The sequence below is a fragment of the Xiphophorus maculatus genome, chromosome 1 (genome assembly GCF_002775205.1).
Source record: "Xiphophorus maculatus strain JP 163 A chromosome 1, X_maculatus-5.0-male, whole genome shotgun sequence".
In the NCBI taxonomy this organism is placed as follows: Eukaryota; Metazoa; Chordata; class Actinopteri; order Cyprinodontiformes; family Poeciliidae; genus Xiphophorus; species Xiphophorus maculatus.
Genome location: NC_036443.1, coordinates 14,063,070 through 14,080,361, shown reverse-complemented (window position 1 = coordinate 14,080,361; position 17,292 = coordinate 14,063,070). Strand labels below are relative to the sequence as shown.

General features: G+C 40.7%; 1 protein-coding gene across 2 annotated transcripts in view; it reads left to right on the top strand.

Moving 5' to 3' along the window:
* The first annotated feature begins 13,442 nt into the window (after positions 1–13,442).
* LOC102230640 (copine-5-like) overlaps positions 13,443–17,292 on the top strand; it is an 83,948-nt gene continuing 80,098 nt past the window's right edge. For both annotated transcript variants that reach the window (XM_014469665.2, XM_014469664.2), the window contains exon 1: positions 13,443–14,253. In XM_014469665.2, the coding sequence (XP_014325151.1) occupies positions 14,144–14,253 (110 nt within the window). In that variant the 5' untranslated portion in view covers positions 13,443–14,143. The remainder of the gene's footprint in view (positions 14,254–17,292) is intronic.

Sequence of the window (17,292 nt, the reverse complement as noted above, 5' to 3'; positions counted from 1 at the left end):
GTAGATAAAATAGACTATGCAAGCCTGACATTCAACATCTTTGTGTTTTTCCTGTTGAGAATTTGCCTATTTTGATCCACATGTTCTTTCCAGATCTAATTGAAACAACCTCTTTTTGCCTCTTGTTTCTCTGTGGTCTTGGTGACGGACCGACATGCTGTGTCGGGTTTTCCTCATCTCCCAACTAGAGACACGAAAGGGTCAAAATACGTTAACTGAACAAAGTGTGCAAAGTAAAAAGAACGCTTCACTTCTAATTGGATGATCTTCTTTTCCACATTTTCCTTTTAGTATACAACTTAGTTTTGTTTACACACACACACACAGTATAATGCTGGCATCAATGTTTAGTGTGAAATAAGGCCAAATTAAATTTAGAAAAGTGTGTCTCACACTTTTCTAAAAAAGGTTGTCGAGGCAAATGTCATCACGCAACCGTAATTTGCATCAAGAGGTGATGAAACAGTGACTGGTGATGATGCCAGCTCACGTAAAGTGGCACAACTGGATCAGGCTTCAAAGGAAGTAGCTGGAAGCAAAATTCCTCTTCCTACAGCATTTCAGGCTGAAGAACATCTGGTGCAGCAATATCTTCTTCATGTAGCCTGCACTGTTTCCACTGAAAAGCTGCTGCACCTTTTATTTATGACCATCATTAGCTTTTGCTTCTCATACTCTGGTAAAAGAACGACTGGAGGTTATTGAGCTGCCTTTGGTGGGACTCAGAAAATTTTTTTGACTGGCCAGACATCAATATCCAATATGGCTACCGCACATATAAAACATAGTGAAAGGCGCAGCTATAAACTAATCTTGGGATTTAAAGTGGAGTTTAAAGCACTTTACACTGCCTTGCTGCTGAAATGTTATATACAAATAAACTTGATTTGTCTCTCGAGTTTAGGAGCTTTTTTATGTCCCAGTTACTCTAAGGTTGATGGAACCTGACTTAATGTCGTGTTTTGATTGTTGATTCTATGTTGCATTGTGTTTCTGTGTTTGATATGATGTAAAGCACTTTGAAATGCCTTGCTGCTGAAATGTGCTATACAAGTAAAATTTGATTGATTGATTGATAAGGTCAGTTTTACGTGGCCCAACAAGACAAAAATCCAGTAATTAAACATAAAATAACAATTTTATAACAGTTTATGAAAATGTCTGACTCCTAATAAAAACAGAAGCTTGCACATTGTTGTTTGCTAGCGTTTCATCAGGACTGGGCGTCCAAGACATCATAACTTCTGCCGTTAGGGGTCACAGCCATTTCTGAACAGTGTGAAAGAAAACATGTAACTGCAGAAAGAAAACGTTTTGAATATTTGACTCTGTCGTCTGATTCATAAGGGTTTGATTGCAAAACAAGAAATAGGGAGCTTACTGAAACAGACAGCTGCTTCTGGTGGCGCCGTATAGCCCAAAGAGCAAAAGGCGCTAAGAGCGTCGCAGCAGGCCTGTACTCCCACCCACTCCTTGTCAGCACATGATGACTTCCTCTGGCTTCTCAGAGCATGTGGATGCCCATCAACCCTTACAATCCTGCTGGTAATGTGATGAGGAAAACCACAATGGCAAATCCTGCTTGAGGAATCTTCTGGCTGTGCCGGTTGCACCGGAGGGCGTGTGTGTGCAGCGACGGGTTTTGTGGAGGAGGAGAGGTGTTGGGGGGGCGGGCAAGAGTTTCAGCTGGTGAGCACGATTTCCTCATTATCTAGATGCGAGAGCCACAAGGGTCAACTAACAGGGAGGGTGTGGAGCCACATTAATCATGCTGTCACACCAACACAGGGCTACTTCTCAGACAGAAGTTCATACCGTCACATGCCAATGAGCAGAATGAGACAATAACCGGCAACAGCTTCATCCAGGCTCGTGCCACAAGTAGAACTGTCATATTTTGTGGTTTTCTTCTCTTGCTTTCTGATTTCTTTTGACGGTATTAAAGGATGTGTGTGTTGTAATGTGGTTTTCCAGCTTAGTTGCACTTCTGTGCACCTGCGTCAAATCTCCATGTGGGAGGAGTTCTGAACTCCCAGTGGCGGACAGTGTTTGCAGTGAAGACTGCCATGCCAATCTTCACAGCTGTGTATCCGTGCTCAGGGATAAATCCAATAATTTGCATGGATATAGCTTAGAGGAGAAAAAAAAAATCTGTGATGAAATCCTTTCCACCCACAAAGGAAATCAAGACAAGGAGAGAGATGCACATATGTCTCCTGGCACTGCAGGAGAGCAACATTTAACATCAGACGTACCTCTTGTTTAGCCAACAGATGCAGCCTGAACAGTGTTCTGCCTAAAGGAATGCACAAGTCTCTTCTCTTTTACTAAAGTAAATCATTTTATTAAGCATTTGAATCTATCTTTAAACATGAGCAGCAGAGGCCTCTCAGTTGCAGACAACACAAACAAAACTGCTTCAGTTAGCATCTTGAAGAAGACTGATTAGTGGATGTGCTGCTACCACACAGTCGAAGGTGAAATGGGGAATTGGGTTGATGCCGAGCAGAGGAATTCAGATGACGATACGTCTCCCTCTGGCTCCCTGCTTCTGAGGTAACACAATTCATTTTCTTTTATTGATTGACACCAGACACCGTAACGTTTTACGGTTCATGCGAGCAGGCGTCAATAATGAAGGAAATTCTTGCCATTCCACTTCTGAAAATAAATAGTAGCCCAGGGAAAGCTGACAAACAGCAGCGACTTGTGTTTGCTCCTACTCATTTATATCTCTCTGAGGCTGAGATTATTTCTGTTCATGATTTCGTGAGCAGATTTAAGGCCTTGTTTGGCTTTAGAATAATTCATATGAAACAACGGGTGTTCTCATAAGTACAATGTTGCGATTCAGACATGCACGCCGTGAAGTGTCTGTGTTTGTGGAGATCAAGCAGACTGACGGAGGGAAAGGTTTTGACAGGTCTTTACTTCTTCACCTGTGTGAGCTTTTAGGGTTAACTTTAAAAATAGTTTCAAGGGAGACCAGGAAGATGTGATTTTGATTTGCCATGTCAGACAGGTCAGTAGAGAGTGTCATCTAGAAATATTCACGCCTCTTAAACTTTTTCTTTTTTTACATTTTGTTTGGTTGCAAATATTTAATCTTTTTTTTTTCAGCTGCTGTGTGTTTTGGGTCACATCATGTCTGAAGACCCATTATCTGTGACTGAGACCAAGCTTTCTGAGGCTATGCAGTACGTTTCTCTCCAGAATGCCTTGATGGTCCTGAGATTTGATTGTGCCCTGCACAGATTGAAGGCGCCCTCTGCCAGATACAGCAGAGCAGTCCCAGAACATCACCCAGCCTCCTCCATGTGTCGCTGTAGGGAATGTGTTGTTTTCTTGGCATGCTTCGTTTTTGGCTTTGTGTACATAGAGCTGATGTGGCTTTCCAAAAAGCTCCAGCTTTGTGTCATCTGTCCAAAGGACATTCTCCCAGAAGCTTTGTGGTTCGTCACTAGGCAGTGTGGCAAATAGCAGTCTCGCTTTTCACTGATTTGCTTTTCTCCTTGGTTGTCTCCACTCCGGCTCAAACAATGACAGACTGATCGATCTCACACTGGCCTGCCTTGATCTCAAAATTCACCTTTTATTTGGAGTTTAAAGGGCCACATAAAAAGCTATGGTGGACCAGATTTGGCCCCTGGGCCTTGAGTTTCATGTCACCAAACAATGCAAATTACTTGTCACCCTTTAAGTAGGCCGACTGACTGATTACAGACTTGAATACACCTGTAATGAAAATTCTAGAACACACCTGAGTCTAACATGCCCTTACTGTCAAATTAGTTTCAATATTTTTGGAGGTTCCATCATTTTTGTTTGGGTTTGTTTTATCAATAAGTGTTTTAAAATGATTCTGTTGAACCACATTTTAAAAGCAATGTCTGATTTTCACTGGTTAATTTTCAGTAGGTTTTTATTTATTAGTTTTGTGAGTTTCAACTTCTTCCACTTATAGTGACCATTGTGGGTTTTTCAGCCGTTAAATGAGGGGTACCAACAATTTTGCCGTGTGTATATCACTCCTTTTCAAAGGAGTAGCATCTTTGTAGGTTATTTCTGCAGAAAAGCGCAGGGCTGTCAGTGGCTGTCAGTAGTGTGTTGCTTGGGTTTGTCTCTGACATTTTAAGTTTCTGCAATCATTGAAGACACTGGGACATTTTCTCCTCATTGAAGCAGGATCCTGTCAACATTCAAGTTAAAAGAGGAACAGGCTCCTTTATGTCTGCGCAGATGTACAACTTTTCACTGAGTATTTTGGCTTTTGTATATGCTGCGATCGTCCCAATCCTCTTCGACGCCTTTCCCTGCTGACCTCAGGTGTTTGCCTCCCATTATCTGCAATTTAGCACACCCCTCTAACAGTTTAACTTGCCAAAATCATTTTTCTGGAGTATGACACATCTTGTGAATATGTATATTATAATTTCCTCTTTGGAGCTGAGAAGTCCTCTCAGGGCTGAGAGTAAATGGCTTGAACAACAACAGTTCTCTACTATTGTCAAAACACTCAGAAGTTGACCCATGTGATGCAGATTGGAATCAGTTTTTGTGTTGGCCTATTTTACATGTCAAGAGAAATGGTAAATGCATGCAGAGAAACTGAAATGTGAACTTTGTTGTGTGATTACAACTATTCACAAATTGTAAGCGACTTTGCAACAAACCCCTGTTTTCATGCAACTGAAGTTGCTGATGCAATCCTCCTCATCTGTTGTGTTGCACAGACAAGAGCTGGCAGTTGCATCAAACCACAATAACCACTGACCCTGCAGTTGGAGCGAACAATATTCAGAGTCTTTGGACAAAATTGGAAGAAGGCTTTAGGGATTTATTTATCAAAAAAAAAAACTGCTGCTGACTGTATTCAGTCCATCAATCATGTGCTGCTTTTCCTCTGCAGTAATCCTTGTACTGAGTAGGCACTTTCCAGCATGCTTCATGTGTTCATCAAACATAATGTGAGTGGATGAGACTCGCACAAACTCATTTTAAACACGATTGAATGCATGGCAGAGGACAGCCGGGCTTGCAGGCTCAACCTGCACAGAAACAATCGGAGCAGCAAAGGGTGACAAAAACATTTGACAAGCAAGACAAACGCACCCCAATGAGCTGCCACAAGGATGATGGCAACTAATTAGAGAGTTTTCTCTTCTGCTCAAGGGGTTGCTTCAGAGCTCCATGAATATGCATACCATATGAGCGCGAGGACGGTTCGATCTGGGTCGGGGTGCTACTTGATGATCCATCATCTACGAAGTGAACAATATTATGATGTCCTCTCAAGAGGCACTTAGATGTGTTTGATATTAACTTTTCCAGATTAGGCCTCTAACACATTTGGCCTTCATGGGGAGGTGGCAGATCCTGCTGAATGACTTCAGTCTTTTTGCCGTAATCGGAGTGATGTAATGTGATGTGAGACTAGTCTCGTATTTCAGCATAAAGTCCTACAAAAGCACAGGGGTAGTTCCAGTACCCTTTAACGAAGTAACTGATGACAAAAAGAGCAATAATATAATTACTGATGCATCTCCTAGATGCATATTTTCTTAATAATTATGCAGAAATATTGTTGCCAAATGTATTGTCACAGACAGTGGTTGCTTTTTTTGGCCTTTCTGAAAGAAACGCAATTAAAATGTCAACATGATTGAAACTAAACATGCGCAACACATTTCAGTACGTTACTATATATATGACAACACAAACAGCATGTTTACTGCAATGCTACAAGACATTAGTGTTGAGTTTGGTAGCCCAAGGGTTAAATCTGTGTTAGTAAGGGTTGATGCTGAAATAACAGAATTAACAAGCAAATACTAATATGTACGAGCTTAACATGTTTAAAAACCCAGGAGTCAATCAATTTTATTTATAAAGCAGCTCAAAGTGCTGCACAGAATTATGAACAACATAAGGTATGAGAAAAGCAACATCAACTTTTCATTGCAGCTGCTGTTTGTTACAGTTCGGTAATGTAACAATGTTTCTACTTCAACACCAATGGGTTTACATTGTTTTATATCCGTAGGTTTTATGGAGTTAGAAATAAGTTTGATCGCAGTTTAAATTCACAGTGAACATTTGTAGCAGAGCGAGTCTAAAGGGGAAACTATAATTAGATCATGTTGCAAAGTCTCAATTACGAGACTCGATAATACGATAAAACTCAAAATATGAGAGAACGCTGCATTCCAAACACTTTTCACACATAAAAAGGGATTTTATCTGAGTGATTACTTAATTCGGGTTTTCATATTCCTCAAAATAAAACCATTTATTTGCATAAAATTCTATGCTGTAACGATGGAGGTTTAGTTTTCTTTCAGTGCTTAAACGTTTATGTTTGCTTTGACTTTTTCCTGCTTTGACTTCTGGGATTCTTTTCTCCAAGAATCCTGACAATTTTTAAGAAACTAAGATATTTGTTCATAGTCTGTGACTGCACAGAAGCCATGTTGCTTAATCTCCATCCCATGATGAAGGAATCCTAAGCTGTTCAAAGGCCAGGAGTGATTCTCTCTGAGTCTGAAGTTCAACAGATTCGGCAGCAAATCTCGAGACGTTAATGTCTCAATAGTTGTTCCCCCCTTTCAAATAATCTGTGTGTGAAGCAGTCAGGAATGACAAGTTTTGGTTTCCGCAGTCAGACTGAGATATGAAAGTGACGTTTTAGCTCCACTTGAGACAAGTTGGACTTTCAGGACAGAAATATTCTTGCTGATGTTCTCTTCTTTCTTCAGAATCCTTATAATGAAATGATGCAGTTAGTAAAATGCACACAAATAATCAGACCGAGGACTGAAGGTGGTTGTGGCACAAGGATCCCCCATTAGAGGTAACTGTGAATTACAGTGCAGTATTTGGACCAGATGTGTTCAACAGTACTTTTTACAGTGAACTATCAGCTCAGAGATGGCCTTCGTTACAGTAGCGCTTCTTGCATGGATGCTGTGTGAGCAGATTCCAGGTGTTTTTAGTGTTTTACAATCCGCCTGTAAGGCACTACGGATGAAAATTTGCATATCCAGGCACATTTAAAAGATCTAACGATGCCAGTTAATTTGGATTGAAGTCGTTTATTCTTAAAGTAACAAACAGAAAATTATTACTCTCTCAGAATTGCGGTCATGATCAATTGTTCTGTTTCCTAACTTGAAGTTTTCACTCGGATGATGGAGAAGTGGAGACAGCACAGTCCTCCTCCTCCCCGCTGTCACAGCTGCCTAACCAACAGATATGTCAGAGGATATGAGAAAACCCCGCCATTATTTTCCTTTTATTAAAATGTCCCACTATGTCTTCCTATCACTTCCAATACCACATGGGAATATTGAAACATTATACGATTTTTTGCATGCGTGACAGCTTTCAATAAATCCGACGATTTGTTTCTTTTCTCTCTCTCTCTCTTTTTAGAAATAAAATGATTTGAATGAATTACCTCAGCATTTAAAAGCAACTGTCGGTTTTCAACACACGTAAAACGTTTCAGGCGATTGAAGTTCTCAGGAGAAAATCTGAGATTTACACCATGAAAGGATTTTGTCTCTGAATTCTGCAGCTGCTTTTATTCCAGGCAGGCAGAGCAGGTCAGAGACTGAAATACCTCCACTGTGCTCTATAATAAGGAATGTCCCCACTTCATGGGATTGTGAATTTCTGTCTCAACATAATGAACTCCCTGACAGGGGAAGTAAAACAGGGCTGTATCCTGTCACTGCTACTGAAAAAAGAACAAAGAAAGAAACACACCTCAGAGTTGTGGTGCTGATTGCGGGGGATGGCTGCCAGAAACCCATTTACTGGTGTTCAATCAAAGCAGCAGCTCAGCCTCTGCACCACATACAGTACATGCATGCACACATATGGGGGGAAGTTAGCCTCTGAGATCCCTTCTTGCGGCGGTCAGATCTTACCTCGTCTCCGACACACGGAAGATGAATGAGCCAGAATCCGACACGCTTCCTCCCTGAAGGCTCGGCAGACCCAGCTCAATTGGACAGAGTAGTGGAGCAGGAATGGTCTAAACACCATTTCTCAGTCGAGTTCAGTTGTTCGTTTGTTTGGTTATGTATGACTTGAGAGCTACGGGCCAAGCCGTACTGTTCCAGAAGGGATTTAATGGTCCCAGTTTCTCTTTGGAGAATCAATAGAGCTGACAAACTGATCGGATGACAAATGAGTTTTTAGCTCAGAGGGATTTTGGTTCATGTGACGTAAGGAGGAAGGAAATGTTGCTTTCATTCATGCATCAGCTAAAAAAAAATGTTTTATAAAAATGTCCACAAGCAATTTTTGCTTTCATTTTGCATTTCAAAGTTTACTTAGCAGATGACACAACCCAGACCTGAAAGTTATGAGATCACAGTTTTTATGTTTTGAACTATAGTGACGTTATGGTAAAACACTTACTGTTTTATCCCGTATGTGTTTAATTGCAAGGCAAGTTTTTGATGTTTACCAGTAATAAATCACTTTCTTTCCCTGAAATACATCAAATAATTAGACACTGGTGTAGATTTCTTTTAAAAAGAACTAAATATTTAGAGAGGTACTCTAAATTTGTAGCACATTTATTATCAAGACAAGACTCACATCACATTTTACCAACAAAATGGCTGCTCATCACAGAGGGTCATTAACTTGTTTGACTAAGAAGCTCTAATATAGAAAGGTCAACATAAGCGATTGAAATTTGTTTCTGTAATTTGCTTGTGCCTACTTTAAATGTGAGGACTTTTAAAGTGAAATTTTAATTTAATAAAATGCTAGCATTTTATTACATGTTAAAGGAGAAATGACTGGAAGAATTTTAGGAAAAGGTTGAAATATTACAATTACAGTCAATAAACAGCACAAGTAGCTGAAGTGGTTAGCCCTGGACATGGAAAACATGAAAAAAGGTAAATTTTTCTAAATGGTATTGATGGAGATGAAAATGATGTTTTCAGACTTTTTCATTTTTATAAGGTTTTATGAAAATGTTATTTTAAATATAAAGAATATATATATATATATATATATATATATATATATATATATATGTGAATTTTGCTTAACCTCCTGAGACCCTGCATCCTCATATGAGGACATTACATTTTTGTAAACACAGATGTAAATAATAACATTGATTGAATGGTCTTATCGTCACACAGATAGACCCAATGTCCTCGTCTGAGGACATTGGGTTTTGAGAAAACCACTTATTGTAGAAAGCTGAAATTTCATTTTTAGGCCAATTGGGTCCTTATGATCCCAAATGACAAGGAGAAATGTATATGCAAAAACAGACCCATTGTCCTCATATGAGGGCATTGGTTTTGACATAGTTCAAGAGCACATAGAAAGCTAAAATTTAATTTCAACTAAAATTAGGTCATACTAATCCCAAATAGTAAGGAGACATAAAAAATGCACATCAAACAAAAGCCCGGGTCTCAGGAGGTTAAGTGCTCTAGACATTGTAAAGAGAGATCAACCAAAAAAAATTATTAAAACATTTTACTATGTTTTGATTAATCTGGTACAGTGAACCACAGAGATTCACTGTGCTGAGCCAAAGTTTTTCCAAGTTGTGCTGTTTGCTATTTGACTTTTTTGGGGATATTTATATGAACATTTCCTATCCAATAACATTCCAAGATTGAACAGTGGGGTTTTATCTATACATTTAGGCCAAAAACCCAAAAGAAAAGCCAATATTTTCTTCATTTTCTTTTGTTTGAAGTAAAGATGTTATAATATTGCAACACTTTGTCTCACAAGGCTTGAATTTATTGCACAGAAACAGGACCCAGAAGAAACCATTTCTTTGTTTTCTCTTATGATATTGAGTCAGCTTTTTGGGAGTTTCTGACACCTTCTCTTAAACTCTGTGTTGCATTATGAAGGGTTTTTTTCTCTGATGAAAGGAAGAGCAACCAAGATTAAATGTGTTGTTTTTTTTATATCCATTTGACTGACTGTCCTTCAAAATGTTTGCTTTTAACAGAGACATTGAAAAGAGCAGCAGAACGCAAACATTCCTCTCATAGCTGCAGCCATTTAGAAAATGTTTCTTTCCAGTATTTTTCTCCAGAGCACATTTGGAGTGTGTTGCTTCACAGATGTTCACTTCAAAGTAAGATGCATGAAATGCTTCCAGGCTGCTCAAAAAATAGACGTTAAACTTCCTGGAGTGCTTCATCTTTATTATATGGCTTTTCACAAAACCAGGAAACGCCAGCAGCGTTTCCTCTCCCCGTCTCTCAAAATGTTGCCCGGTTATGTCACAGCGTTCAGAGACAGAGCAGGCACTCAGGTCCTTGTTTAAATAAACGCAGGACAGCCATATTAATGTGCAGGTGAATTTTTTGAATTTCTTTTTGCTTATTGTGTCCATAACATCCATGAGCATCACCACCCCTCTGATGACTTACTCTGTTACAAAAAAGAAGAGAAAATAAAGAAGATCCCGCTGGTTAAATACAGAGGACGCTTCTTGACTTTTTGCTTACTCTTTGATGCTGGCGGAGACCTGAAGGGTAAAAGGCGGAATGAACATGAAGCTCGCATTTGTCAGGTGGCCAGAAGAGCGCAGCTCTGGATGAATGTTAATGTTTCCCCACGTCTGTGGAATATGCAAGTGGGAACTTGTTTGCACGAATGTCAAAATTATGAACTTCAATTTGGTGACAAGAAACATCAAACGTTAATGTTTGTGAAAGGAGCACATTCATTGGAAACGAGCCAATTTGTACTTAGCACGGGTCGAAGTGAGGAATTCACTTGAAATGGCGTTTTACTTTTACAAGATCTTTTTGTTCAAATTAGGGAATCTAATAATAGAAAAATATAACTCTGCAGTGTATTCATCCTACCTCAGAACCACCATTATTAGACATTATTGTTGAGTAACTTTCTCTAAAACATAGATAAATTAAGTTTTTATTCCGTCTTTTTAGCTTGTTTGTGCGTTTGATACGACTGGTTAAGCTTTTATCTTTACTTGGAAGCTTAAGCCTTCGTAGATGAAATCATCAAAGTAAAATATAGGGTAAAAACAACTTTAAACAACCTGACGGAGTTTGATACTGCCCCCATCTGGACAACTCTCCATTGCACTCAAACAGGCAAAACTGACAGAGCCCTCCCTCAGTCTGCGTTTGAATGTACAGAGTCCCCTAACGCAAATTGAATATTAATTTGTTTCTACCTTCATCAAAAATGTTAATGTCTGAAAAAGGCTGAAAAGGTTTTAAGTTCTCTCTCTGCTACTGTAATATTTGGGGTGATGGTGTCGATGGCGGCAGGGGTTCATCCTGCAATCAGTGGGTCTGATCAGTGGTTTGATTCCCACTCCATCCATCTCTGTCGTTGTGTCCTTCAGTGTATGAATGTGTGCATGAATTTAGTAATAAATAGCGCTGTAATGTAGAAATTAGTAAGTGAATGCTGTCTTCCTGAGTCCGTCAGCCAGACTGACATGTTGTTGTTTCGTACGGCATAGATTAGTTTTTACTCTTTCAAGACTGGAGAGCAGACATTAGAAGCACATATAGGGAAATGTTGGAAATCCTTTTGTGGATATTTACTTTTCTAATATCTAGTTTAGGCATAAAATTACATAAAATGAAATCAAAATAATGTACCGCATAATAATTAAGTAATACTGCACAACCTTTTTGGTATCTTCCTTGTTTTAGACTAAATCAGAGCTGCTGGAGTTCGCCCCCCATGTGGTGCTTTCCCTTTGCTGATGTAGAACAGGTGTGGGTGGTATCACACATCACAGCTTAGGCAGAACTCTCTCTTTCACACACACACACGCACGCACGCACGCACGCACGCACGCACGCACGCATGCACGCACGCACGCACACACACCCCGTACCTACCGAAAGGGTTCATGCGGCTGTAATTACACTTCTTCCACAGCTATAGGAAGCAGGGTGGCTGCGGGTGGGAATGAAGGAGAGCGGCTCAGCAGGCAGCGAGGAGCAGTACGCTGAAGGGAGCTCAGAATCAACCAGCCAAGGGCCGCCACCAGGCCTAATTACAGAGCCAACATGAATAATAATAAATCAGTGCTCCGTTGGTCCGAAATACGCACCACTCTGCCATGTCAGTGTTGGTCTGAGTCAGATTTCCCATAATGCTCGCTGTGAAGCTGATGGATAGCCTGTGGCACGGATCACATACAGCTTCTCAGGCTGCATGTGTATTTATATGTGACCTTTGTGGGCGTTTGTCTATATGAAACTTCCACATGTGACAAACTGAAGCATCTGTGTCTATTTGTCTCACGGTCATGAGATGCTGCTGCTTGGATTTTTCTGTTTGAGGTAGATAAATATACCAGGCATAAAATTTTAAATTGATCAAAAAGTGATTTTACTTTGATTTCAAATACTCCAATTGTGTTATATAATTGAAAAACAGAGCGATAAATCTGAAGCATTTACAGCTACTTTAAGATTTCTCAGAATATTGAAATATTGATTCAGCTGCATGTTCCTCTGTAGATTCTCTGTGGGGTTCATTTTTATTTACTGGTCATTGAACCAGCTTTTGGTTCGCTTGGCAGTGTGAGCCCAGACCTGCTGGAAAATGAATTTTCGTAAAGTTTGTTACTAGAGGGAAGCAGGAAGTGCTTTAAAATCTCATGATCATTGAATTAAAATAAATACATAAATAAATAAAAAAATAAAAAAAACTTCATATTCTTCTTCTCAAAGATAAGAATCCTCTCATGTTGTCTCCTGTTGAGGAAGATGTAAACACACATATTGATGTTTGTATGTGGAGGTTGTGGAAGCTTTGACTCCAGCCTTGAGTCACGTTTGGAGAATCTCTGTCAAACTCCAGAAAGCGTTTTGCCTCACAACTCCTTCAAGGCTGCAGTCACTCATTCAAGGAATGACTGCAGCCTTGACCTGTCCTCTTTTTCACAGAAGTTCTTCCTTCCACTTATTTAATTAATACAGAGTTACAACTTTCTGTGAACAACCAGCTTCATTTGCGTTGATATTTTGTGGCTCATCGTCCTTGTGGAAGATGCCAAAGGCTGCTGGTGGCGACTGCAAAGTCATGATGTGGCTGTGACGTTTAAGTAATTTCTCATATATCTCACATTATAGTCTATTGATATGAATTACCATCATTTTCCAAACCTCCATTTTATACTCTGCTGATACCTGTATGATTGATATTGGAGAGAAGAACTTATCAGTGTGATGCTCCAAATGTGTTTTCTCTGTCAGTCATCAGCAACTTTTTAATCGAAGCTTTCTTGCTTTATACGCTTTAGCACATAACTACAAGCCACAAGCTTGTAGTTACTACAAATTTAAACTACCACGTAGTTTACATTTTAATTGCTCTTGTGGCGGGTGGAAATCTTTCTCGCCCCTACAGTTTACTTAGTCGGGAAGAATGGCGAGATAAAGGAGAGCTGAGCGTGGAGCTGCAGTGGTTTGAGGAGCTGTCCAGATGCTGAAACAGCACCACGCAACCTCTCACCTCATTTTGGGAGCTGGTTGTTGACGGACCGGTTATCTTCGGAGCAATTTTCAGATTTTTTTGAGGGGAGGTATTAACTCACGAAAGATGGGTTTATTCTCAGAAAAAATCTAAAAGCTGATTGAAAAATATTCATCTGTTCTCAACTGCAAGGAGATTCAGAAAATTCTTTTTTAAATATATATATTGATTTTCTCTTAGAGGCTCATCCAAGTAATTTAGAGCAAAATTACGATCAATTCGCCATAAATCAGTGTCAGCCACAGCTCTGTGTGTAGGCTACAGCTGGAGAATGCAGGCAGGAGGGGTGGAGTTCACTGCGTTTACTTTTCAAAGCGCCTCGGTCTCAGACAGAAGGAGCTCATTCTGCTGAGTTTGAACTGATGGATCCCGGCATTTGATCCCCACGTTGCTTTTAAGCCAGTCGCCTCGCAGCCGCTCCCACCGCCGCCTTAATTAAACTTTCCATGCTGTTGCCCGTCCGGCGGACCGCATCCAGGAGGTTTGTCTGGACCGCGCTCGCTCCTGCTCCCTTGGCTGCCGCGCTCCGGTTCTCCGCCCTCGGCTCTCCAGGTCCAGCGGAACTCACTCACGCGGCCACAGGAGCTGGCCCGGGTCTCCCGCACGCATGGAGGGGGACGTAATGGACAAGGTGGAGGCCACGGCGACGGTCTGTGACTTCGACCCCATGAGTGGAAGCATCCCTGCCACCAAAGTGGAGATCACAGTGTCCTGCAGGTGAGCTCCGGCGGTGCTGTTCGTGCTTGTGCGCTTGGAAAGCCGCCGCGCGTTATGGTTACAATACACTGGACCGAATCCCTACAAGGTGTAATAAACAGTTTATTGTTGAAACTACTGCGTGTGTTTCACATTTTAATGAAAACGTATTAAAAAGAGCAGCAGTAAGGAATTTAACACAAAACCATTTAGGATTACAACGACGTCAGAAAAGAACGCCATAATGCGCATACAGAAAAGTAACATTAGCGCTAAATAATGGCGCTTTAATCAGCTTTGGATTTGATTTAGTGAAACCATACAAATCCGTATCATTAAACTTTTATTCATTGTTTTTGTAGTTTATCTAAAAATATCATTCGGATGATACTCCGGGTCTCTGTTTAATTACGTTACCTTGTGCGTTGCAGTGGCGCGCGTCTTGTCGCGTGCCAAGCGCGCAAAACCAGCCATTCTTGAGTGTAATGAGCACACCCGAGAGGTTTCCCCCTCTGAGACAATGCCAAAGCAGATTGTTACAAAGACGTCAAAGATGCGTCAGCCATTTTAACCTCACAAAAAAAAAAGAAGAAAAAAAAAAGATTAATTTGAGCAGTCGTGGAAGAAAAAGAAAAAACCCGGCTTAGTGTCACTTGGGTAGGGTGGGGCTGCAGGTGGAGAGGTTTGACTCGACGACTGAACAGTGTGCAAAGTGAACTAATGTGTCTCAAGGAATAATAAAACTATTTGGCTCTGCAATGTTTCTACGGTTGTGCGTCATTTAGCTCTGATTCACAATGTTCCGCTCTCTGAATCTCCTTACTGCGCGCAGTGTTGCTGCTATGTAAATGAAGGAGGAACAGCCACAGGCGAGGGATTCATCTACCAAACACAAAGCATGAATTATTTGACACTGTCTCTGTTTGTATATTATTGACTCAGGCAAAGAAAAGGTTGATTCGTACAAACCAGATGTATATATATATATATATAAAAAATCTTTAAATCTGTAAAGCTGGTTAGGAATTCATTATATATTTTACCTCATTATAAAATGTATTCCTGTAAAAAGTTTCAGGTGCGTTGAGGACCAACAGCCTAGATATCTGGAATTTGATTTGTCTCTTCCCCATGCCAACCCAAAATTAACTTCTCAGTTGTAGAAGGTTTATATTGACTAGAAGAATAAATATTAATGTTTTAGAGTAGCCAAGGCTGAATGGAAATGTGTGAAGAGATCTAAACATGAGTGTGATGGCAAGGAGGCCTTTCAAAGACTGGAGCTCTTCCCCAAACATAAATCGTCCAAATAATTCAATGGAAACAAGCAAAGACTTTATCAGCAATTAGAAGAAAGGGATGACTGCAGTAATGTCAAGAAAGGTGCCTTTAATGATGACTGAGAAAAGTCAAATAAATGTTAAGATGCAATTTTTAGATCTCAATAAAACAGACAATTAGTTGTTACTGACAGTAATTACACCTGATTTTATCTTTTAAGAGATTCCTGTTAGAAACATTATACAACCTAAGCATTGTGAAACTCCTGAAACTCCTGGTTTTTGGTGTGTCATAAGGCTTTAGATGGCCGTGTTTCTCCCCCTCTGACTATAAACCAGGGGCTGCTCTGTTGGCCTGAGGCTCCACTGTTTCGTATTCAGTAATTTCCTTCCGAACCAAACCACTTCCTCCTGGACACAATGTGATAGAGAGGAAAAACAAGTCCTCCTTTCGCTGGGTCTTGAAACACCATCTGCTGAAGACAAAGACTTAAAGTCTTACATGTTCTTCTTTGTGACTTGTGCAGATCGCTACAGTCCACCCTCCTACGTCGGCATCAAGGATCCAGATTTGTGCAGACAGCTGAAGAGCTGAACAGATGAAGTATGCAGCCATCAACTTTGCAGGAAGTCTGCGTTCGGTCTTCCCTGGGAAGCATAGAGAAACAATGGGCATTATGGGCATTACGAGTGAGAGAGGAACAGGCTCCACAACCCTGTGTAATTGATTTAGTAAGCCTGAAAGCTCAGAGATTGCAGAGCACATGGAATTGAACCGTGCCGCGCTGCCCTCCAGGGGTTCTTATAACCCTCTGCCGATATTGCAGCAAATCCAACCCCCCCTCGTACCCTCCTGACAAACTAGAGGGGCCGAAACAGACAGACTCCTTATCAAAACAAGCGCATATCGCTATGATAGCACATTGTTCCCCGTCTGTGCCTCTGATTGGTTTTACTCGCAGGTCAGCCAGTGAGCCGTACCTCGAGTGTCAGCATCAAAGCTGGAAGAACGACACTCCAGTGCGCTGATAAGACGGCTCTTCACACTCAAGTGGCCCCTCTTCCTACGTCTGCCTCACCAGTGGGTCCAGTTTATCGGGTTTGGGCCGGTGGCCCCTTGGCACCTGACCTCACTTCTACAGTGGCGCTAAGGAATGTGCTCATTTGTTAGCATTTCAGCAGCTTTAATGATTTAAAAAAAAAAGTTCTCCATGTGGTTTGCCACTTCATGTTTATGAACAAAGCAGTAAATGTGGGTCCTACTCAATTGAAGGAGGCGGCCTTTCTCTATCTCAGCCCGCCAGACGGTCTCAGAGTTCCCATGTACAATGGCTTCAGGGAAACTGAGGCTTTGCTTTAGCTCTGCTGCTCCACTGTGAAGCACCCTTTTAGCTATGAATGTTACAAAAACGGTGCCAGAGTTTCACTTAAGGAAGACATTTCTTCCTCTGCCTCACTCTGGCTGGCTAGATGATGCACACATGTACATCCTTCTGATGACTGAAAATTTAAACTTTTATACTGAGCAGACTGGAGGAAAGGAATCAGAGCAATAAGCTTGAAAACTCTTTGTATTAACGACAGCATTAGGTGAGGATGGTAGATTGTCTGATTTTTTACACATTAAGGAAAAGAAAATATATTAATAATTCAATAAGAAGTTTGGGAACGATGCGCAATCATTTGTTTTCAATGCAATAAAACGACCAAGCACCAAGGCCACAGCCTGACACCTTTTCCTATCTGTCCCCTTAAAGGTGTTTAAACACACAATCAGTTT